Source organism: Bombina bombina, chromosome 6 (genome assembly GCF_027579735.1).
Source record: "Bombina bombina isolate aBomBom1 chromosome 6, aBomBom1.pri, whole genome shotgun sequence".
Taxonomy (NCBI): domain Eukaryota; kingdom Metazoa; phylum Chordata; class Amphibia; order Anura; family Bombinatoridae; genus Bombina; species Bombina bombina.
In genome coordinates, this window is record NC_069504.1 from 668,909,145 (window position 1) to 668,935,463 (window position 26,319).

The following is a 26,319-nucleotide window of genomic DNA, read 5'->3' on the forward strand; positions in this document are numbered from 1 at the left end:
TGAGTCGGGATGGTTTCGCAGAAAGACTCTCCCTGCATTTCCGGACTCTAACTTTCGCCCAGGCTCTAACTGAGAGGCTGACAGGACTACTTAAAACTCCAGTCCCAATGCGAAGAATACCCTCCATAAGAGACTACTCCGAAACTCAGGCACTTCTGCCATCTTCCTGTGACGAAAGGCAAAGAATGACTGGGGGATGAGGGAAGTGGGGGAGGTATTTAAGTCTTTGGCTGGGTGTCTTTGCCTCCTCCTGGTGGCCAGGTTCTTAATTCCCAATAGTAATGAATGAAGCCGTGGACTCTCCTCGCCTTTAGATGGAAATACATACATATACATCTTTAGACAAAGTAAATGTAAACTTTCATGAATTAGTGCCGTTTTTTTAAAAATACTATTAAAAACAGGGGCACTTTTATTCATGAAAGTTTACATAGCAGCGTATTTTTACAAATACTTACCTTTTTCTTCAGCAACACAGGATCGTCAATCGCCCACCCGCTTCTCCTGCAATGATGAAACTGGCTTCCTCCAATCACAGCGTGGCCTTACGAGATGGATGCTCTGGGGGGAGAGCCATGATTGGAGGAAGCCGGTTTTGTCATTGGTGACGTAAGTACAGAGGAGCTGCGGGCGGGGGATTGCCCATCCTGCGTCGCTGAAGAGAAAAAAGGTATGTATTTGTAAACTTTCATGAACGAAAGTGCCCGTTTTTAATAGTATTTTTAAAAACCGGGCACTAATTAATGAAAGTATCCATTCAAGTCAAGTCCAAAAAAAAGGGAATGTAATTTTAAACAACTTCCCAATTTACTTTTATCACCAATTTTGCTTTGTTCTCTTCATATTCTTAGTTGAAAGTTAATTCTAGGAGGTTCATATGCTAATTTCTTAGACTTTGAAGACTGCCTCTAATTTGAATGCATTTTGACCACTAGAGGGCATTAGTTCATCTTTGATACCATTGGCTCACATGATATGACGAATCCGACGTCCTTGATCACACCCCCTATATACTATTGATGGTTTTTATTATATTATAAATGTTTTTGGATTTACATTATGGAGACTATTTGGACACTGAATCTATTGTTTTTTTTTCCCCTCCAAATAAATAGTATTGAGTTATATACGTTATATGATTTATATGACATTTCCTGCATTTAGTGGGTGTGTAGTAATTCAGACTGCCGATTGGATGCCATTAGGTATAAGTGTAGCAGCTGTGAGTTTGTTTGTATAGCCTGAGGAAACGGTGCTGTGCCACTGAGAAACGCGTTACTGTTTTAATATTTTTATTAAACTTTTTAACCAACTGATATTCTGCTGCTGCTGCACTTTATTCATCTGGACTTCATTACACTGCTATTGTGCACTTTATTGTGCAAGTAGGTCTTGAATGTAAAATTCACAGTGGAAGTGGAGAAAAAAGGAAATATACTCACAAGAGTATTGGCACCCTTGTTGAAAGTGGTGCGAATAGGCGGGCTGACGTTTTTACAGCAGTCAGTACACTGTGCCGAATGGCATCCGAGATCTTTAGTGGACGGCTGTGGGCTCTCCTCAGTAATTCGAATCCAAATCCTGTGTAGCTGTGCTGTCAGGAAAGTCAGCGTGCAGCCGCTCCCTGCATGCAATCAAAGCTGCAAACTGGAAATGAGCAGATGATCCTATACAGAGCTGATTTCGATAAAAAACTCTGCTAGTAATAAAATTGGCTCGGCAGGCAACCATAAAAAAGCCACAGAATACAAGGCTTAATATAAAAGAATAAGAAACACTTTATTGTGATGAGCTTTAACGCGTTTCTCGGCCACAAGCTCCTGGCCGTTTCATCAGAAAAGGTATATGGCACAATTAGTACAACACATTTAAAAAGCCAGCCAAGCAGAATGATTGGTCGGCGTCAGACCAATAACAATCGATGATCGAATACACCAACACAATTGTTAAACTGTAATGGTACAAGCAGTGTATAAAATGCAGTCTGTATCTAAGAACTATATAATAGTTACAAATCATGTCCGGCCCTAAGTAATTGCCACAAGTTGTATCCAGCACTAAATAACAAAATCTCGATCCTAAAAAGGTATATTATAGAAAACTTCCAAGAGCATGTACGATATTTAATAAAAGTAAAATATAGAATATATCATATCTTTTTTTTTTAAAAAAAATGTTAGTGAAATCAGATTAAGCAAGTGTTTGATAAGCACCTGCAAGGTAGTTAAAAACCAAGCTATACAAATGTTTTGGTCAGAGTGGACTATAAAATATATCTAGTCTTCTCTTTATACTAGTAGGATCCAGTTATATCTTTATGTACTTTCTGTTACGTATATGTTAGAGGCAACTATATAAGCCTTCAAATAATCAACTATATATGCGCGTATACGTTTCAAAAAAATGTTGTTCTAATCTATCTTTCATAACATGGGTTAGTATGAGAGGGGACATTCTTTCTTTTCAAAGATATTTTTTACTCTTTTCAAAGATGCATCAGGGGAACAGGTGGGCATTGATTCATAAGTGCCGTGTTAGACATCCCAGTATATCAGGGATTGTATAGTGTGTTACAGGTGCAATCTGTTCTAGCTCTATTGCTATATGTATGTATGAAAAGGAAATTGTATATATTAACTTTAGGTGAAAGTAATGAATTTAGATTTTATTAATGTAAATATTTCATGTTTCTAATATAACGTGATATGAAATTTACTCTCATAATTATAAGTCCCGAATAATAATGTGCATGGTTGTAAGTGTGAAAAAATGGTGAAAATGGGGAAGATAGCCTAGGTGGAGACAGCTAATATGAAATTCACTCTCATAATTGTAAATCCCGAATGGTAATGTACATGGTTGTAAGTGTGAAGAACTGATGATGATGGGGAAGACAGCCTAAATGAAGACAACTAAATTTGGGTTTGTGACAATCTAACTGAAAGCAGCTAAATCTAGGTTTGAGTTCAGACCTAATGGGTGTAGAGTTTTCAGTTTATGGATCCAAAACGTTTCCCGGATCCTTAGCTGGATAATTCTATTATAGTCTGTCGAGGGTAAGATATGATCAATAGGATAGAATTTAAAAATATCAGGGTTTCCCTTGTGTTTATTTAGACAATGTTCCGGAATACTATGTTTGATCTTTTTTTTGGGGCAGTTTTTACAGTTGCGCCAATGCTCCCCCCAGCGCACCTTGGCCCTCCTAGAGGTACGGCCAACATACTGTATCCCACAGCAACACTCCAAAACATATACTACATAGGTAGAGTTGCAGTTCATAAATCTATTGATGTTAAAAACTTCCCCACTTGTATGGGACTGAAAGGTCTTTCGCCCTGAAGTTATAAATTTACATGTATTGCACTTTTTTTGTCCACACTTATAAATTCCTACTCTTTTGGAAAGAGGAGAAAAAAAAGATGTAGGGGGAGAAATTTTTTGTTGTTTGTTCGTGGATTGTGAGTTGGATAAAATGTGTTTGACCTTTTTACTAGGTGCCAACTTACTCCTAAGTGTTGGTGCTCTAGTGTATACAATTTTTGGGTATTCGCCCAAAAGGGTCCTCAAGACAGGGTCTCTCCTAATAATATGCCAGTGTTTATTAATAGTCTTCTGAATCTGCATGTGGTTCGAATTATATTGTGTTATAAACAGTGGTTCTGAGGAATAGTTATCTTCTTTGTTTTTATTTGGTTTATCCTTATTCAACAATTTCTCCCTATCTAAATTTCTAACTTTGCTTAAACAATTATCTAAAAGATCTGGAGGATATCCTTTTTCAATAAATCTCTCATATATTATATTGCTTTGTTCTTCAAAAGAATTGGAATCTGAACAGTTACGTTTAATCCTTTCAAATTGACTATATGGTATATTAGATAACCATTTTTTATGGTGGTTGCTCGTATAATCTAAATAACTATTACTATCAACTTTCTTGAAAAATGTTTTGGAGCAGAGATTGCCGTCAATGTCCCAACTTAAAGTCAGGTCTAAAAAATCTATCGTTTCTGTATTGATGTTTGCTGTAAAAGTTAGGCCCATATTATTGTTGTTCATGGATTCTGTGAATATATGTGCTGATGTCTGGTCGCCCTTCCAAATAAAAATCAAATCATCTATGTAACGGCCATAGTGCACCAGATTCGCCCCCGCTGAGGAATTGTAGATGTAAAGTTCCTCATAAATGCCCATGAAAAGATTGGCAAAGCTAGGGGCGAATCTGGTGCCCATGGCCGTCCCTTTTATCTGTAAATAATATATGTCTTGATAAATAAAATAGTTATGTTTAAGGATAAACTCAATACACTCCAAAACAAACTCTTTCTGTATTTTTGGCATATATAGATCACGATTCAAAAAGGTAGCTGATGCTTGAAGACCTAGTTGGTGTGTTATGTTTGAATATAATGCACTGACGTCACAAGTGATCCATATGAGGTCACCTGTGTTTTTGATGTTCTTAATTTTATTTAGTAGGTCTGTGCCATCCTTAATGTATGAAGGAAGGCCTAAGACATACTTCTGCAAAATGATATCAACATAATAGGATAAATTATAAGTAAGATTGTCAATACCAGCAATGATAGGGCGACCGGCACTGGTGGGATCTCACGACCTTAGAAAAATATCTCGAAATGAAACAGATCCCTAGAGGCCTACGGGTCCTAAAACACTGCTCTTTTAAGGAAGACACTGAACTCCTAGAGAAATGGTATAAGATCCTACATGATTGTGCTTTTGATCTGATGAAAATGTTGATCGAGCATAGACGCTTCCTATCAGATAAATGTAGTGAAAATATTGAAAAAATTCAAGCAGATTTAACAAAATATTTAGAGAACCCTGATTACGAACGACTCCTAAAGAGAATGTATGAACGCACTGATAAATTTCAAGAGGATCTAGTCCAATCTAAAAAGAAGAAGCTGGATAGGGATAACAATGATTACTTAAAAAATCAAGTTTACACTTATAACAGACAAATACAGGTAATTCCAGAAGTTAACTCAGAGACATTAGAAAATGCATCAGGGGACAGAGAAGTACAATTATCTCACAATAAAGTTACACAACAAAATAATAACAATCTTTCAAACAACAAATACAGATTGACATATTATTCCAATTCTAGACAATCTAGACGACAGGAATACACCCATCCACACTCACAAAATAGATTACACCACCAACCATATTATCATCAGCAACATTTTCACACCAGACAAGGATCAGGGAACAGACAATTCCATTACAATGGTTATAGATCTAACCGAAATGATTCCTGGAACAGACAACATAGATCAGATAATTTTAATCAACATGAACAGCAGTACAGGGGAGATAACTTCAGACAACACAGATCTGATCATTTCAATCAATATGACCAACATCACAGACGAAACAATCCTACTCAGTATGACCAACATTACAGACGAGACAACTTTACTCAGTATGACCAATATTCCAGACGAGACAGCTATAATAGGAATCATGAAACACCAAGATTCCCTAGATACAACAAGGGGGATAGAGACTCGAATAATCATAGGGGATGGGAACACAGACCACACCATCCTGATTTTAGAACAAATAGCCCATCCAGAAATAGAATTGGGGAACAGGAACACCAAAAGGCCTCCTATAACAATTGTCAATATAGTAATAGGTTCGCCCCATTAGCCTCCACATCTGATGACAATGTGTTTACAGAGAGACATACCAGAAACGATTCTAATCTGGCAGTCACATCTCCTTTTTTAGGGGATGCCCCAAAATTTGGAAAAAATCCCCCAGACGAACAAAATTACAACAACAGAAAAAGACCATTTCACACAGACCAAGAGGGTCAAGAGGCCGAGGCCTTACCACCAAGAAAAAAGAATCACAACTAGAAAAGGGTATATTCAACCTGTCATCCCATAATCTCACAAGTCATGAAAAAAGGGTCCTAAAACAGGGTCTCTCCTTTTGTCCACCCAACCCACATAATAATTTTAACTTATTTGTTGATCTTAATCGCTTCACTAGAAAACTAGCACTTCAAAAATACTTTGCACAAAAAAACATAAAAAAACATAATCCAGGAGAAGAAAACACAGTGTGTATTCTCACTGACACTATGGATTATGGAAACAAAACTCCCACCATATATAGCACTGTTGATAATTTTACAACACATTTATATGAGGGCATAATACATACTAATGTAAAGACAAAATCTTCTTTCTCCCCTCCCGGGCACAATCATTATATAGAAGTGTTCCAGAACTTAGTTCTGGAGGACTTTGAAAAAATCAAAAAGAAGAACTCCAAAAAGAGCTTCTATAAAAGACAGAGTGACAACTTAGCAATACAGTCCCTCGCAAACAATCCCAACATTATAATCCGTGACGCCGACAAGGGGGGAGGGATTATTATTCAGGATCTGACAGAATATTTGAAAGAAGCAGACAGAATTTTAAAAGACACTGAATATTACAAAATCCTATCATATAACCCTACTGCACAATTTCTTATACTCTATCAATCTCTAATTAACAAAGGATCTGCAAATAACATTCTCAACAAAAATGAATTCAGTTTTTTGAAAGTTAGTAACCCAAGTGTAGCCCACTACTATCACTTACCAAAAATTCATAAAAGTTTAATTAACCCACCCGGTCGCCCTATCATTGCTGGTATTGACAATCTTACTTATAATTTATCCTATTATGTTGATATCATTTTGCAGAAGTATGTCTTAGGCCTTCCTTCATACATTAAGGATGGCACAGACCTACTAAATAAAATTAAGAACATCAAAAACACAGGTGACCTCATATGGATCACTTGTGACGTCAGTGCATTATATTCAAACATAACACACCAACTAGGTCTTCAAGCATCAGCTACCTTTTTGAATCGTGATCTATATATGCCAAAAATACAGAAAGAGTTTGTTTTGGAGTGTATTGAGTTTATCCTTAAACATAACTATTTTATTTATCAAGACGTATATTATTTACAGATAAAAGGGACGGCCATGGGCACCAGATTCGCCCCTAGCTTTGCCAATCTTTTCATGGGCATTTATGAGGAACTTTACATCTACAATTCCTCAGCGGGGGCGAATCTGGTGCACTATGGCCGTTACATAGATGATTTGATTTTTATTTGGAAGGGCGACCAGACATCAGCACATATATTCACAGAATCCATGAACAACAATAATATGGGCCTAACTTTTACAGCAAACATCAATACAGAAACGATAGATTTTTTAGACCTGACTTTAAGTTGGGACATTGACGGCAATCTCTGCTCCAAAACATTTTTCAAGAAAGTTGATAGTAATAGTTATTTAGATTATACGAGCAACCACCATAAAAAATGGTTATCTAATATACCATATAGTCAATTTGAAAGGATTAAACGTAACTGTTCAGATTCCAATTCTTTTGAAGAACAAAGCAATATAATATATGAGAGATTTATTGAAAAAGGATATCCTCCAGATCTTTTAGATAATTGTTTAAGCAAAGTTAGAAATTTAGATAGGGAGAAATTGTTGAATAAGGATAAACCAAATAAAAACAAAGAAGATAACTATTCCTCAGAACCACTGTTTATAACACAATATAATTCGAACCACATGCAGATTCAGAAGACTATTAATAAACACTGGCATATTATTAGGAGAGACCCTGTCTTGAGGACCCTTTTGGGCGAATACCCAAAAATTGTATACACTAGAGCACCAACACTTAGGAGTAAGTTGGCACCTAGTAAAAAGGTCAAACACATTTTATCCAACTCACAATCCACGAACAAACAACAAAAAATTTCTCCCCCTACATCTTTTTTTTCTCCTCTTTCCAAAAGAGTAGGAATTTATAAGTGTGGACAAAAAAAGTGCAATACATGTAAATTTATAACTTCAGGGCGAAAGACCTTTCAGTCCCATACAAGTGGGGAAGTTTTTAACATCAATAGATTTATGAACTGCAACTCTACCTATGTAGTATATGTTTTGGAGTGTTGCTGTGGGATACAGTATGTTGGCCGTACCTCTAGGAGGGCCAAGGTGCGCTGGGGGGAGCATTGGCGCAACTGTAAAAACTGCCCCAAAAAAAAGATCAAACATAGTATTCCGGAACATTGTCTAAATAAACACAAGGGAAACCCTGATATTTTTAAATTCTATCCTATTGATCATATCTTACCCTCGACAGACTATAATAGAATTATCCAGCTAAGGATCCGGGAAACGTTTTGGATCCATAAACTGAAAACTCTACACCCATTAGGTCTGAACTCAAACCTAGATTTAGCTGCTTTCAGTTAGATTGTCACAAACCCAAATTTAGTTGTCTTCATTTAGGCTGTCTTCCCCATCATCATCAGTTCTTCACACTTACAACCATGTACATTACCATTCGGGATTTACAATTATGAGAGTGAATTTCATATTAGCTGTCTCCACCTAGGCTATCTTCCCCATTTTCACCATTTTTTCACACTTACAACCACGCACATTATTATTCGGGACTTACAATTATGAGAGTAAATTTCATATCACGTTATATTAGAAACATGAAATATTTACATTAATAAAATCTAAATTCATTACTTTCACCTAAAGTTAATATATACAATTTCCTTTTCATACATACATATAGCAATAGAGTTAGAACAGATTGCACCTGTAACACACTATACAATCCCTGATATACTGGGATGTCTAACACGGCACTTATGAATCAATGCCCACCTGTTCCCCTGATGCATCTTTGAAAAGAGTAAAAAATATCTTTGAAAAGAAAGAATGTCCCCTCTCATACTAACCCATGTTATGAAAGATAGATTAGAACAACATTTTTTTGAAACGTATACGCGCATATATAGTTGATTATTTGAAGGCTTATATAGTTGCCTCTAACATATACGTAACAGAAAGTACATAAAGATATAGCTGGATCCTACTAGTATAAAGAGAAGAAGACTAGATATATTTTATAGTCCACTCTGACCAAAACATTTGTATAGCTTGGTTTTTAACTACCTTGCAGGTGCTTATCAAACACTTGCTTAATCTGATTTCACTAACATTTTTAAAAAAAAAAAAAGATATGATATATTCTATATTTTACTTTTATTAAATATCGTACATGCTCTTGGAAGTTTTCTATAATATACCTTTTAGGATCGAGATTTTGTTATTTAGTGCTGGATACAACTTGTGGCAATTACTTAGGGCCGGACATGATTTGTAACTATTATATAGTTCTTAGATACAGACTGCATTTTATACACTGCTTGTACCATTACAGTTTAACAATTGTGTTGGTGTATTCGATCATCGATTGTTATTGGTCTGACGCCGACCAATCATTCTGCTTGGCTGGCTTTTTAAATGTGTTGTACTAATTGTGCCATATACCTTTTCTGATGAAACGGCCAGGAGCTTGTGGCCGAGAAACGCGTTAAAGCTCATCACAATAAAGTGTTTCTTATTCTTTTATATTAAGCCTTGTATTCTGTGGCTTTTTTATGGTTGCCTGCCGAGCCAATTTTATTACTAGCAGAGTTTTTTTATCGAAATCAGCTCTGTATAGGATCATCTGCTCATTTCCAGTTTGCAGCTTTGATTGCATGCAGGGAGCGGCTGCACGCTGACTTTCCTGACAGCACAGCTACACAGGATTTGGATTCGAATTACTGAGGAGAGCCCACAGCCGTCCACTAAAGATCTCGGATGCCATTCGGCACAGCGTACTGACTGCTGTAAAAACGTCAGCCCGCCTATTCGCACCACTTTCAACAAGGGTGCCAATACTCCTGTGAGTATATTTCCTTTTTTCTCCACTTCCACTGTGAATTTTACATTCAAGACCTACTTGCACAATGAGGCGCTGTCTTCTTTCTTACTACTTCTAGATTTTGGGTCCTGATCAGATACCGCCAAGACCAGCTGCCGTTTGCTCTTCAAATATTCCTTTCCTCTGAATACTTCTACTGAGACGAAAAAGACCTTCAGTATTTGACTTTAGGAACACCTCTGTTTCCAGTCTCCAGTGTGCAACTTATATCACCACTTCTGGGACTTATTCACGATAAGCCTTTCTCTCTCTCTTTTTTTACATTTTTTAGAGTTTAATCTATAGAGATTATATATGCCAAATTTGTTTTACTCACAGTTGTTTATTCACTATTGTTGTTTTTCAATTGTTTTATTTGGTCACTTTGCACAAAGGTACATACATATACATAAATTGTTATAGAAACAGGGTTGTTTTACATACAAACAATCCACACTGTTTTATTTCAGTTATTTCACCTAGTGACACTGTTTAATCATTTTAGAAACAGCACTGCACTACATTATTTGAAGACCATTTTATTTGAGTTTGAGTTAGCAATTTGAGTTTGCCTTTTGCCTTCACGCCATTTTTTGGTGTTTTGTGTTTTTCCACACATACCTCAGGCGCACGCTATTACCATTTTCTACATTTGGTATTTTTCTCTATTGTGCACTTTATCTACCATTGACAGTGGTTTGTCACTCCCTGCGATACTCAAGAATATCTCTGGACTCCCTCTGGTGGGACGAGGATATCCGCTGTTCCAGGTGTGCCTAAGAAAGTCTGCCAGACGACTGATTGGTTCGGCCTGCCCATACTGTACAATTGTGCTTTCCATCACGTCAGTAGGATTGACATTGTCTGTACTCTTACCATTTGGTTTATCAGCCTGATTTGCACTATGTGGCGACCTCTATCTTTTGTATTCTAGACCTTCTAATCCTGTGTCGTGACACACTAGTGGAGCTGCCTGAAGCCAGTGGATTTGCCTATTATTGGACAAAGTTCCTCACTAGGACTCTATTAATATTTTTTATTTTTTTTCGTTTTATTTACTATTAACTGATTAATTATTTTGATATTCTGGACTTTTTGTTTCTTATATTTGTCAATTACCAGATTTTTTTTCTTTTTTTCTATACCCAGTAGTTTCATACATATGCATTTTATATGTCATCCACAGTGGATATGCAATAGATTGTTGTAATATTTGCTCCACTGATACTTTAAGGATTGCCCCTTTTTGATATAAAGCCCAATACACATTCTGGCCTATCAGACTCACTATACATTAAAGTAAGGTATATCATATTATTAGCTATACCATAGTATGCTACACACTACTATCCTACCTTTGGCGCCTCTTCTAGATACTAGCTTTTGCACTTTTGTGGCATATAGCGTATCTTTTGCATTAGTTCATGTGTTTCATATAGATAACATTGAGCTCATACATGTGAAGTTACGCTGGAGTGAACACTGATTGGCTAAAATGAAAGTGTCAAAAGAACTGAAATAAGGGGGCAGTTTGCAGAGGCTTAGATACAAGGTAATCATAGAGGTAAAAAGTGTATTTCTATAACAGTGTTGGTTATGCATAACTGGGGAATGGGTAATAAAGGGATTATCTTTCTTTTTAAACAACAAAAATTCTGGTGTTGACTGTCGCTTTAAGTCATTTCTCTGCCTTTTTTTCTTTTTTAACACTTGAGACCTTATATGTCATAACTTATGTGTGCAATATTTTTTTAAAAATAATTTTTATTAGATAGTGTTATTAGGAGTGTAACTATACTTTGTAATGTATTTTTGAGGTGTTTCGCAAAACGGTTAACCAGAGCTCTAAAGTCGCGGTAATCATTCTAGCGTAAATCGCGATTGCTCTAGTGATCGCATTTACTTTCAACTCGTAATAACAGGGGTAACACGACGCGCACAAACACCTGTGATAAACCCCTTATCGTTTTCATGTTTGCGCTCCACTTGTAATCTGGCCCTTTATGTTACTAAAATGAGGGTACTAGTCTAGGTCAACAATATGAAAGCATAATCTAAGTTATTTCACCTCATGCCACTGGTCTAATGCTTGAATTGAATTTGTTGTTTGTGTAATATGTTTAGGGTTTATTATATATATATATATATATATATATAAAAATAAATGATATAGAGATATATATATATTTTTTTCTGGAAAGGTTTAGCATCTTGCACTGACATTTACTTGTAACATGTGTAAGATCTTCATGTAATGGAAGACTGCTCTTAAAATAATTAATAGCTTACATTTTTAACATTTGTTTGCAATTTGTAACTATCGGTTTCTTTTAGTTGTTTTCTACATAATAAATAGTGCCAACCATTCTTTGGCTAAACCCTTCCCCCCAAAAAACATTGCACGTACATAGCACATTGTTTAATATATTATTATTTTTGGTACTTACATAAGCTCATAGTTTCTGCGTATAGTCTCAGGAATGTTGGGTTTTGTAACTCTAACAGCCTGCAAGAAAAAGAAAGTTTTGAGAGACTTGACTTAGCAAAATTTACTAAAAACCTCATACACATAAATGTCTCACAAATGTAGAAAACTAGTCATCTGGTAGTCAATAATGGTGTCAGCTATGCAACACAATACAGATAAGATCACCTACCAACACACTTTACTTTTTCTTTTAGATTTTATTCTATATAGAAAGAAGCATCTGCATCATAGAGGTACATAACAAGGTATAAATGCTTTATTTTACAGGTCTGTAAACATCACAAAGCATCAAAAAGTGCGCAATGACATAAAATAACATCCGCTGATTCTCCCATTTAGATATGATTTCATTTGTATTGATTTTTGAACCTATATCCGTGCTAAATGTCTATATTAATCACTCAAATTAAAGCAGAAATCTTTAATATAATATGCGGCTTATTGACTGAAATACATATTCTTCTACCAACCTTTTTTTGTAGAAAAATAATCTATTGTCAAAGACTTCTGTAAGTGGATGGGGGAAAAATAAACTGATCTTACCAAACCCTTAGACATAGATTAGTTGTAAATATCCTTTCATAAATGGTTTTAATAAAAGTGGCCAAATATATCAGGTTAAATGCACAACGTATGTTCATTTTATTTATTCAACATACTCTTTTTGGGGTTATGTTAATCTATTCTTCAAAAGCAAGGAACTACGTTAAGTTTAAACATGGTACATTTAATTTGACCCTGAATGAAAGTATATACTTTATTATGCTTTTAAGTAGTATTTGATCGGTTCTTCCCAATTTATTGTAGGATATATTGGAATACAACGCATTACATAAAGCAAACAATACAAAAGCAATCATACCTGAATAATGAGTCCAGGGGCCATAGAATTAAGGTCTTGCTGCAGGGCCAGCTTGAGATTCTCATCAATCTGATCTGGAAAGAGGAATTAATAACATCAGAAATATTGGTCATGGAAAGTTTGTTGGAACCTGCTATTACCTTTTATAAATACAAACAGGTGCACACATGCACGCGCGCGCATACACACCAGTAAATCCACCCATAAAAATGGCTAAATGTGAAGGAAGGATTTCTGACCAGAATTTTTCATCACGTGAAACAAAATGTATGAATTCATTTCTTAATGTTTCACTCAGTTCCCTTTTTTCAGAACAAAATAAAACTGCAAAAAATGTGGTTTAAACTAAATGCCATAATCAAATGCCGCACTCCGTTGATAACAAAATATTGTAGCTGCAATAGTGTGATTGGCACTAAAACATTTCACTATCCCATAAGACTAAGCACCATTCCTCATCTGGTTACACGCACTACTATGGATATAGTGTATGTGATAATTTGCCCATGTATTAGGTGTACAAAACAAGTGGCACCTTGCAGAAATATATGGCTACCCGCAGGACTGCCATATCTAATGGCCCTAAATTTTTTATAAAATGGACACATGCCAGTTTACCTTAGGACTATAATATAGCATCCAGTAGTGAGTTAAAAATAGCTATATATAAAAATTCATAAACTGGAAAATATACTATGCAAGCTATAAATATATACAAGTAGCTGCAGTACCATATTGGGAAGAATAATTCTGTTTTCCAAATTATGCTTTTAGAGAATAGCAAACACTTACCAAAGAGTTCTATATACACCTCCTGTAGAGTATGGACACTGCAGAACTGGTTCAGTTCATGGTGAATCTTATTAAAGATCAAGGCTTTATCATAGTCAGCCGTATAGTTCTTCACTATATCGTACACTGGTTGGGAGAAGAAAAACAAAGTTTGTGATCAGTCTAATGATGGGGTATACCGTGCAAAAAAGAAATACAGAAATGTATATTTTGACAGCAGAACAGGAAATAGCCTATACAATTTCCAATTTAAATAAATTTCAAATTACAAGTCCAAAATAAATTGGCCACAGACAACATTTTAGAGGTGTATTTGGATACATGGTCTAGATATATTAAAGCACTATTCATTATTATTGTACAGTCTGTCTGCAGTGGAAAGAACTTTTTGCTCTGGTCTGAGGAAGGGGTCTAAGGACTCCGAAACGTTACCACAATTAAAGTTTTTTTTTTTAATCTAAAATCCAGTGAGTGCAGTCCTTTGTTGGAATTGACTGTGAATACTACTGACTGAAGGATATTGTGAGTGCAGATACACATGGAGGATATATATATATATATATATATATATATATATATATATATATATATATATATATATATATATATATATATATATATATATATAGAGTACTGCATACAGCTAATAGGACCTGCTGGTAAAGCAAGAAAACCAAAATAACGACCATGTAGAAATAGCATGTACCTATTACATTCTGTAAATGGTTGTAATTCACACTCGCATTGTTGTGATTGTCAGTTTCAGTACCGTTATCTTCATAAACAGGATTTCAATAGGAATCACCTCTCCAAAACTAGGATGTCACCATTTGCAGTTCTGTATTGTTTGTTAGTGACTGAGATGAAATTAGAAGGTGCAACACTAGTATTTTTAAAAACCATGATTTACAATATACAGAACCTCATGTTCGCCATCTTCTTACAGCAATAGAAAGTGCGCAAAAAAACCACCTGTTCTTGACAGTGCAGTTTTCCAGTTTGTGACATTATTGCAATGGAGGAAACCTCATCACTTAGCGGTTTTATGATTACAGTATAACAACTGTCCCATTCTAGACCATGCGATCAGTTGCGGCTTCTTTCTTCTAATAGAAACAAATTTCCAGCACTTTCCTTGATTCGTGATGTAAATCCTGCAAAAAAATGTTGCTCTCTCACTCAATTGGTCAAGTAGAATGTAGTAGCCCCATTAGTCCAGTAGATGAATATCAAAATAACAGAGTATTGCAGTAATACCTTTTTTTACTGGACTAACATCTCATTCACGGCTTTGGGCTTTTAGCAGCTGAATCTATTTTGAAACGTGATCACTTGAAAAACAGGCTTCCAATATCACACAAAACATATCTGCTTATTGGGAGTCGATAACGGAAAGATTGGAATTGATCCCTATTATTGGCGTTTGCCCCAACCCCATACATATCCCATTACTATGATTATTAAAAAGGGACATGAAAGTCAAAATTAAACTTGCATGATTCAGACAGACCATGTGATTTTAAGACACTTTTAAATTCACTTGTTATCAAATGTACCTTTATAATGGTATCCTTTATTGGAAAGCATATATACATATGCTCATCAGCAGCACACTAGTGGGAGTTAGCTGCTGATTGGCGGCTATACACATCTGTCTCTTGTCATTGGCTCTTCAGATGTGTACAGCTAGCTCCCAGCAGTGCATTGCTGCTCTGCTCGGAAGATGACTTTAACTAGGAGTTTAATCCCTTTGCAATGGTTAAACACAGTTAGATGCAATAGTGCAACAATAAAATGCTTTAACACAGGGTTCTTCAAACCGACACTGTGTGCGCGTGCGTGTAAGAGTGTGTGCATTGTATGAGAGTTTATGTGTGTTTTAAAGAGACACTGAACCCAATTTTTTTCTTTTGTGATTCAGATAGAGCATGCAATTTTAAGCAACTTTCTAATTTACTCCTATTATCAATTTTTCTTCGTTCTCTTGCTATCTTTATTTGAAATAAAAGCCATCTAAGCTTTTTTGGGTTAAAAACTCTGGACAGCACTTTTTGATTGGTGGATGGATTTTTTCCACCAATCAGCAAGGACAACCCAGGTTGTTCACCAAAATGGGCCGGCATCTAAACGTAGAGTCTTGCATTTCAAATAAATATACCAAGAGAATAAAGAAAATTTGATAATAGGAGTAAATTAGAAAGTTGCTTAAAAATTCATGCTCTATCTGAATCACAAAAGAAAAAATTTGGGTTCAGTGTCCCTTTAATTCATCATGCCATTCCTTCTTTAAAGCGCCTGATTGGGAATCGTTTTATTTTTCATCATAACGATCCCAAGCAACTTCTAATGCAGTGAAATCATATTTGAATAGAAAAACAGCTGATAAAACACTGACAGTCATGGACTGGCCTCCACAGAGTCTAGACCTGAATAGTATACAGGCAGTATGGGATCACCTGGACAGAGAACTAAATAAAAGACAACCTAAATCTAAAGAAAAACTCTAGGAAGTGTGGAAAGAAGCCTGGTATAATATACCAGAAGATTACTTCAGAAAACTTCAGGGCAGTCTCCCCAAAAGACTTCAATATGTGATTAGTGCCAAGGGAGGTCACACTAAATACTGACTTTTGCCTGAAGAAGCCATTTTGTTCTGAAAACTGTGTTTTTTATAATTTGTGCACATATTTCCTGTATTTTCTATTTGTATCTAAAAATATGGATGGCCATTAAAACAAAGCTGGTGGTGGCCTAAGACATTTTCACAGTACTGTATCCACCCCAAGTGAACCTTGGGGAATGAGGTTTACAATGGGGGTGTTGCCCCTGCCCCTTGAACCCCCCCAGACAGAGGCAAAAAAGATAGTGAAGATGTGGGAATTACAGTGCATTGTATAGATGTTTGATGCAGTGACTCAATGTACTCTGAGAAGATTTATCATGTTACATCAGGCTTTACCCACAGTCGCTTAGGTAATGTGAGGTTTACCCAGGTTATTCTAGGATTACTCAATTTCTTACTTTACCCGCAACATATACATACACATTATTTATATATATATATATATATATATATATATATATATATATATATATATATATATATATATATATATATATATATATATATATATATATATATATATACACATATATACATACATACATACATACATATATATATATACATACACACACACATTATATATATACACATACACACACACTATATATATATATATATATATATATATATATATATATATATATATATATATATACACACACACTATATATATATATATATATATATATATATATATATATATATATATATATATATATATATATATATATATATATATATATATACACACACACACACACACACACATACATACACACACAGGCACTCACAGGACTTAGTTAACACAAAATGTTATTAATTGTTCATTAATTCAGTCAGTCAACGTTTCGGTCCTCACAGGGACCTTTGTCAAGACTGTTTCTCAATATGAGAGTGTATGCTATGTTCAGCCCTGAATAATCAATATCTAGAACTTTAATTAGTTTATTCCATGCCACTATCACATTATATATTGTTTTTAGTTGTTTTATTTTTGTAGGGGATTTATCAGGGGGGATATGAAGCAAATCTATAGGAGAATAAGGATAGCCTAAGGTTTCCTCTAGTTCTATTACAGTATAATAGTTTGCTCTCACTATCCAATCCATAGCAATTTTACCAATGCATACTAGGTTGTATAGTTCAATGTCTGGCATTGCAAGACCACCATTTGTTCTAGCAAGACACAATTTTTTAAAAGAAATAGCTTTTCTTTTTTCTCCCCATAAAAATTGAGTGACCATTTGTTTATATGCCATTACATCCTTTTTCTTGATAAAGATTGGGAGGTTCTGCATAAGATATAAAAGTTTCGGGAATAATAACATTTTTATTAAGCTTACTTTGCCCGTTAAAGATAGTTTAAATTTCGCCCATTTTTCCATATCATGCTTAATTTTGAGAAAAACAGGCGGGTAATTAAGATCATACCATTCTTCCATATTTTTAGAAAATTTAATTCCCAGGTAGGCAAGTGTATCTTTTGCCTCTTTAAATGGGATAGTCTGTAAAGAGTTTTTATTTTTATGTAACCAATAAATTTCGTTTTTTTGTATATTTATTTTGTAACCTGCAAACCCATCAAAAGCCTGAAGAATCTGAAATAACAATGGTATATTTCTCTTGGTGTTGGTTACTAAGACAAGCAAGTCATCCGCATAGAGAAGTGTAGTTATTTTCTTTTTACCTATCTTGATCCCATCTAGTTCTTTCCTTAGCAGGATCGCCAATGGCTCAAGTGCTAAGTTAAATAGATATGGCGAAAATGGACAACCTTGTCTAGATCCCCTGTGGAGGGGAAAAGATTCTGAAAGGATGTCATTTACAATAATGGAAGCTGTGGAGGTGTTATAAATTTGAGAACCAGAATTTAGAAAAAGGTCCTTCGACTCCAAACTTTCTTAATGCAGTGAACAAGTGATCCCAAGTTATGGAGTCGAAGGCCTTCTCCGCATCTATTGAAATTATCTGAATCAAGATTAAGTCGGTTCTTAATAATACGCGAAAACAAATTTGCAATAGAAAGAATAAGTACTAGCTGTAATTTACGGAGGTTGCGCGTAGAATTTCTGCCTGGCATAAAGCCTACTTGGTCTTTGTGTATAAGTGGTGCAAGAAGGGCTTTTAGTCTTGTTGCTATAATATACATTAACAATTTATAATCACTATTTAATAGTGAGATCGGTCTGTAAGAGCCGATATCTTCTGGATTTTTATTCTTTTTTAGTATTAGTGTTATTAAAGATGCTGCAAAGTATCGAGAGCACGTTACTTCATTTAGAAAATATTGGTTAAATAAGTCTACCAACACGTATATTATGTAATCTGATAAATTTTGTATAATTCAATGGGTATCTGGTCAGGGCCAGCCGCTTTGTTCAAGGCAGCTTTCTTAATCGCATGGGGCATTCAGCTCATCAAGTTTTTCTTTATCTAATATAGGGACCTGTATCTTTTCCCAAAATATATTTTTTGTTTCAACATCTATTTCTGTTTCTGTATCTAACTCTTGAAAGTATTTATAGATATAGTTACTTATTTCTTTATTATTTGAAGATCTGCCTGTTGATATTTTCAAAGATCCGATCACAAGTTTCTTTTTATTTTTAGATTTTGTTAGATTAGCTAAATGTTTTCCTGCTTTGCCACCATGACGAAAAATAAATAAATCTTGATTTAAGGTCTTCTTGTACCACTCTCTGGGCTAGAAAGATTTCTCTTGTTTTTTTAGCTTTCTGATATACTTCCCATAGTTTTTTTGATGGGTCACTTATATAAGAATTACGGAGATAGTTGGCTAGTTCAATACCTCTAGTATTATATTTACGTTTTTGCCATACCAAGTAGGCTTTGATTTCCCCCCTTATGACCGCTTTAAAGCTTTCCCATAGTGTTTCTGTACTAATCCCGGGTGTTGCGTTAATATGAACAAATTCTGTCCATTTTATTTTAAGCCATGTTTTGAATTGTACATTTGTAGCAAGGTATCTTGGGAAAAAAAATCTGTTAAAATTATTTTCTTGTAAGGATTTCAATTTAATATTTAAGGTGATGATTGCATGGTCTGAAATGACAATAGCTTGTATATCGGTATGAATGTCAAAAGTCATTAATTTTTCACTTATTAAGAAAAACTCTATACAGGACATCGTCTGGTGCGTATGGGGTTCACAGGTAAATTTCTTTAAATCAGGATTTTGTACCCGCCAAATATCTTTTACATGTAACAGATTTTTAAAATTCTTTAACAATTTAGTCTGTTGTTTATTGTCTTTGTTCAAGGAAAGTTTGAGTCTGTCAAGAGTGGGAAAGTCTGGCAAGTTAAAATCTCCTGCAATAATTAAATTACAATTAAAGAAAGGCAGCAGTTTAGCTTGTAGAGTTTCCCAAAAATTCTTATTTTTTTATTGGGTCCATATAAATTACATAATATTAATAAAGTTCCTTCTATTGTCAGCTGTATGATTAAATACCTTTCTTCTTTGTCCATTTCAATATTTGTGATTTCATAACAAAGATTTTTACTAAATAGGAAGGCTACTCCCTTTTTCCTACCAATACAGGGGGTGCCAACCACTTCACCAACCCAGCCAGTTTTAAGTTGAACCAGTTCTGATTCTTTTAGATGTGTCTCCTGTAAACAGGCTATATCTATTTTTTTTTTTTTTTTTTTATTGAGAGTAACACAAGCGAGAACACAACAATACTTACATCAGATTCTCAAAAAGTCAAACCCCAACATAGCAATTAGTCCAATGTGTGTCACTTACAAATGTTAGGAGTATATCTCACACGCGATTAACTCTCATATTTAAATTTTATAACTCTCCCCCGTTCCCACCCCCACAGCTTTAACAGAACTCTAACTACCCTACCAATACCCCCTCCCCCACCCTGCCATCCCCAAACAAACAAACAGGGGAATATGCACAGTGTCTCATTTTGCATTTTTAAAAGGGTTTCATCAGATATAGTATGGTGGAATGCGGTGCCAGACCATTTTCCAAATACCACTGACCCACATAATATAGTAATAAGAACCCTGTTGTCAATATTGCCAACCCAATATTACTTAAATAATCTTGTAATAAGCGTATGTTGGGGATCAACCATGTCTGAACTTTATGATAAGTTATATATTTCAAATAGACTCTTACTCACTGGTCTGAAGCAAAAAAATAAATAAATAAAAAATAAATAAAATTGTGTTATATTAATTACAAACATGTTCAGGGTTGGTTGGTTTCTTGGCTAAGGGGCAATAATAACCAAGGGGTCTCGGTTTTATAACATTATGCAAACGAATATATACCAAATTAAACAACACCAGCCAGTCAAAAATAGTAGAGTTAGAATGTGAGTCAATCCTCTCCTTCCCTTTGTAAGAGTATTGCAGGGTGTGGTATAAGTGAAGCTGGGCTATCAAAATTGAAACACTCAATTATCAAGGTTTATGGTGCTTGAATCTAAATCTGAGCATTGATATGCTTTTAAGAGATTGACATATAGTGATACAATAAGTAGTGACATTTATCCTTTAGTATGAAACCAACAGATAATATATTAGATATAATCCCTGAACTTGAGGCATTGCACAGGGTTTTCATTGTGGATGGCTCGTAATGTATATAAAAGGTAATTAAAAAATGTGGGTATTAAAAATGGAAGGAGGGTTGATTCAAAACTATGGGCAAATTCCCAGCGCTAGCTGTAATATTTGTGTGGCATTGATGGATGCAATGCAAAAGAATAAAAACAAACAAAGACTAACAAACCAGTATTGCTGTCAGATCTGGCAAAAATCCAGATTGAAACAAGCTAACATCACAGTACTACATGTAAGGGCTGTTCACTGAATAACTGAGCTGAAAACATTAGGTACCATTAAAATTGCGCAGCGACATAAGTAAGATCTCAGAATAAAAGGAGGCCAAAAACTGGTAAACCATGGTATCAGTGATGGCAAAATAAGATAAGATAAAACGTTCTCTAGACAGAAAAGAGGGAGGAAAAAGAAAACAAAATAATACAGGCATTACAACTCTCCTGTCAAACTAAAATACAAGGCTCCTATTTAACTCAACAATTGTCCTCCATATTTATCGTGTGGTGGGCAGACTGATATAAGAATAAAATCAAAATCTAGCCGACTCCCCTACGGATCATCAGGTAACCACCAAGCTTCTCACAGACCGGGCCCGAACCTTGAAAACTCTGTGCCCGTAACAAGTAGAAAGGTATTCCTGAACCTCTCAATTGCCGGCCATAATGTTTTTCCCCATATACATGCCGTGTGTTGAGCCAGAGCCCTGGCTGTATGAAGAGCGGGGGACACTGAGCAGATATACTCTGCCGCACCACCATGGTGTATGACTTCGAAGGTTTTAGTGCGCGGGAGGTTCCCCCATCTGGCATGAGAGATGCAGCAGGGTCGCGAGGTGGAGTAGCATCACAGCACAAGTCAGAGTGCACGACATCCAACGGCATGATGTCCCAGGAGAGAACCCGCTGTGACAACAGTTGATCACTAGAATCAGAGTTAGAGGCAAGCTCCAGCGTCCTAGGAGGCCTCTGGTTGGACCGGAGCACTTCATGCAGAGACAAACAGGATGTTATAAGGTAATCCAAGCGAGGCATGAACACAGCCTTCAGTTCATCAATTATTTAGGCCATCCCGCTCCGGCCACAGCCCGGCTTCATGGCAGGTTCCAAAGATATTTGCATAGGTTAATGTAGATGGTCTTATTAGCTCCGCTTTTCAAAGTTTGTTCTACGGAGTAGAGGTTAGAGGCAGTTGTTTCACTACACCAATATGGCGGTCCACATGGAATCCCAAGTTGCGGGTACGACGACCGGGGGCTAGGGCAGATGGATCCCCCTTCACAATCAAAGAGTCGGCTGGCGATGACCGGAGCAGGGTCCCCCAGCAAGACAAAAAACGTGGGTAGCTGGATGGTTGCTGTAAGGCAAGTAAAAAGTCACTTTTGAGGCTTGCAGGTGCGGAGCTCCTGTTACTTGCTTCCATTCAGTAGTACCGCCCACCGGAAGTCGGCTATATCTATTTTATGTCTTTTTAATTGTGCTAATACTTTTTTCCTTTTCTGTGGGGAGGTATAACCCCCCACATTCCAAGATGCCAAGTTAAGTAACGTTTTCATTTAAGATTATAGTATCTTCTTTTCCTCTATTCATTTTCTCAAAATCCAAAGAGGAGGAAGGAGGTGAGAGGAAAAAAAATCAAAAAATGTTTAAAAAAAAAAAAAAAAAATCAAAAAAAAAAATCAAAAAAATCTTAGATCTAGGCCTTATCTTATCTCATTTTTACCTGTCCATTTAAGAAGAAGATTAAAACCATGATCAAGCAGAATAAACATATTTATAATTTTAGAGATCTATATCATTTTAGGTTTTATTACCATTTTTATAGAGTAATGCCCTTTTTTGTGCAAAATCCTTGACTTCCCCAGGATTGTTAAATACAATAAACTAAATTACAAAAACAATCAAACACTAAATTACACAAAATAAAGAAAATCATCAAATATTTAAACTAAATTACACCTAATCTAATAGCCCTATAAAAATAGCCCCCCCTCAAATAAAAAAACCCTAGTCTAAACTAAACTGCCAATAGCCCTTAAAAGGGCCTTTTGCTGGGCATTGCCCCAAAGAAATCAGCTCTTTTACCTGTAAAAAATAAATAAATACAAACAACCCCCCCAACAGTAAAACCCACCACCACACAACCAAACCCCCCAAATAACCAATATTGAAAGAAAGGCATTGATGGATTTATCTAATAACAAATCAATTGTGATCAAAAGTGCAGACAAGGGCGGGGCTATAGTTGTCCGGGATAGGGAATACTATGTACAGGAAATTTTAGCCCAGCTATCTGATGGGGGTATATATTAAGCTTTGGATAGTAATCCACTTAATGAGATCCTGAAAGAGATACAAGGAACTGTAGATAAAGCATTGTTAAATAAGTTCATTACCAAAAATTTGAGTTTGTTCCTTATAAAAAAAAAGATCCTATTACACCAGTATTTTATACCCTCCCGAAAGTACATAAAAACAATAAAGAGCCCCCAGATAGGCCCATTGTCAAAATTTTAAATCCATTAGCCTTTAAACAAAAAAAAAATTCTGAAGGATACTGGGGATTTCCTTGACAAAATAGAAAGTTTACATTATGAAGATAAGGATATTCTATTTGCTCTTGATATTGTCAGTTTATACATCTCTATCCCGCATGAAGTAGGTATACAGTCAGTACTTGAACTATTGAAACAGGACACATCCTACACCCAAATAGTGTGAATGTATTGAGGAGATGTTATGTCTCAACTACTACTTATTTCAAGACACATCTGCAAACGAAAGGTACAGCCATGGGCTCCAATGTAGCCCCTTCATACACCAACATTTTCTTAATCAGGTTTGAAGAAAGGGTAGTTTATATGAACACTAAATTTGAGGAACATTGTATAATTTGGCTTTGCTATATTAACAATGGATTTGGCATATAGGGGGGCTCATTGGAGCCCTTACAGGAATTTGTAGAGAACCTGAATAAACAAACTGATAGCTTAGAATTCACAATCAATACTTCAGTGGTGAGTGTTGATTATTTGTATACCACAGTATATAAAAATTATTCTAAACTAGTAACTGACTTATACAGAAAACCCACAGACCGCAATACATTATTACATTATGACAGTTTTCATCCGAGAAGGGTATTCAAATCGATACCAAGAAGCCAAATGATTAGAACCGTCAGAAATGTAAAAGAAAAGGAGAGACAACACATACGATAGGAACAAATGGCAGACAAATGTATGTCACGTGGTTATCCTTCCACAATGATTGCTGGTTGCAAGGATGAAATTGACAGCAAATGACAATAAGAAAATAGAATATAGGAAAGAAAAAATAAAAACTTATTTTCACATTTGAATATAACATGTATAGTGAGGAAATTTTTAAGGTTAAAAACAAACAAACACTCTACTCAGAAAATCCAATCCAGACAAAAGTGAATTTACAACCCCCCCCACCACCACCAATAGCTCATTTAGAAGAGTTAAAAATATTAAAGACATGGTGGTTAGAGCAGATGTGGGGAGCAACAGGATTCTAAATATTAAAGGACCAGTCAACACATTAGATTTGCATAATCAACAAATGCAAGATAACAAGACAATGCAATAGCACTTAGTCTGAATTTCAAATGAGTAGTAGATTTTTTTATAACAAATTTCAAAGTTATGTATATTTTCACTCCCCTTGTACCATGTGATAGCAATCAGCCAATCACAAATGCATATACGTATAGTCTGTGAATTCTTGCACATGCTCAGTAGGATCTGGTGACTCAAAAACTGTAAATATAAAAGACTGTGCACATTTTTTTTTAATGGAAGTAAATTGGAAAGTTGTTTAAAATTACATGCTATATCTGAATCATGAAAATTTAATTTAACCTGAGTGTCCCTTTAACTACCTTTCAACCCCAAAAAAGGCTCATACTCATGCCTACACTGCGCCCAATGCAATTCTATGATAAAAGGACAAAATGTGGCACAAATTCATGGCAGGAAGTTGAGAGAAATTAATGGTTTTTATACCGGTGAAACAGAGTATGTTATTTACCTTTTGAAATGTTCCTGTGGGCAGGGCTATATTGGAGAGACCATCCGCCCCATTAGGGATAGAATTAGTGCCCATAAATCAGCAATCAGGAGTAAAGATATGACACACCCTGTCTCTGCACATTTTGCTATAGTTGGCCATTCAGTGAGCCAATTTAGGTTCCAGGTTATAGATCACATACCTAAACTAAGAAGGGGTGGAAATATTGAATCTATTTTGAAAAAAAGTCTGGCGGAACCAACTTCTAGGCACTCTACATCCTATGGGATTAAACAGGGATTATGATCTCCACTTGTTTTTATAATATGATTATTAAAATATATTGATTTAACTCATAGGTCAAGTATCATGTCTTTTTATTTAAACAGAGTATGAAAATATTATCCCACTTATCACAAAGGTAAATAGAACTATTTTTTTCCAGAGAGGTATTAATATTTTATGACCACTAGATGGTGATACTAACTGGATAATAGGTCATGTGTTAATGCAAGAGTTAAAAAGGGACAGTAAAGTCCAAAAAAACCTCATTCAATTCAAATAGGACATGTAATTTTAACCAACTTTCATATTTACTTTTATCACCAATTTTGCTTTGTTCTCTTGGTATTATTAGTTGAAAGCTAAACCTAGGAGGTTCATATACTAATTTCTTAGACCTTGAAGGCCGCATCTTATGTGAATGCATCTTGACAGTTTTCACCACTAGAGGGTGTTAGTTTATGTGTGTCATATAGATAACATTGACCTCACGCACTTGAAGTTACCTAGGAGAAAGCACCGATTGGCTAACATGCAAGTCTGTCAAAACAACTAAAATAAAAGGGTAGTTTGCAGAGGCTTAGACACAATGTAATCACTGAGGTAAAAAGTGTATTATTATAACTGTGTTGGTTATGCAAAACTGGGGAATGGGTAATTAAGGGATTATTTATCTTTTTAAACAACACAAATTCTGGTGTTGACTGTCCCTTTAATGATTGCGCACCCAGGTGCTATATATTGTGGTGCATACCTGTATTTTACAGCATGAGTAAGGGCCGCCTAGGCC

The 26,319-nt window shown here is 35.5% G+C and overlaps 1 protein-coding gene across 1 annotated transcript in view; it reads right to left on the reverse strand.

The window, feature by feature from the left end:
• Positions 1-26,319, reverse strand: part of ERLIN2 (ER lipid raft associated 2) — a 54,637-nt gene that overhangs the window by 11,649 nt on the left and 16,669 nt on the right. Inside the window, exons 6-8 of the mRNA XM_053717751.1 lie at positions 13,985-14,110; positions 13,193-13,266; positions 12,290-12,348 (exon numbers count right to left, since the gene is read on the reverse strand). Of these exons, the coding sequence (XP_053573726.1) occupies positions 12,290-12,348; positions 13,193-13,266; positions 13,985-14,110 (259 nt within the window). The remainder of the gene's footprint in view (positions 1-12,289; positions 12,349-13,192; positions 13,267-13,984; positions 14,111-26,319) is intronic.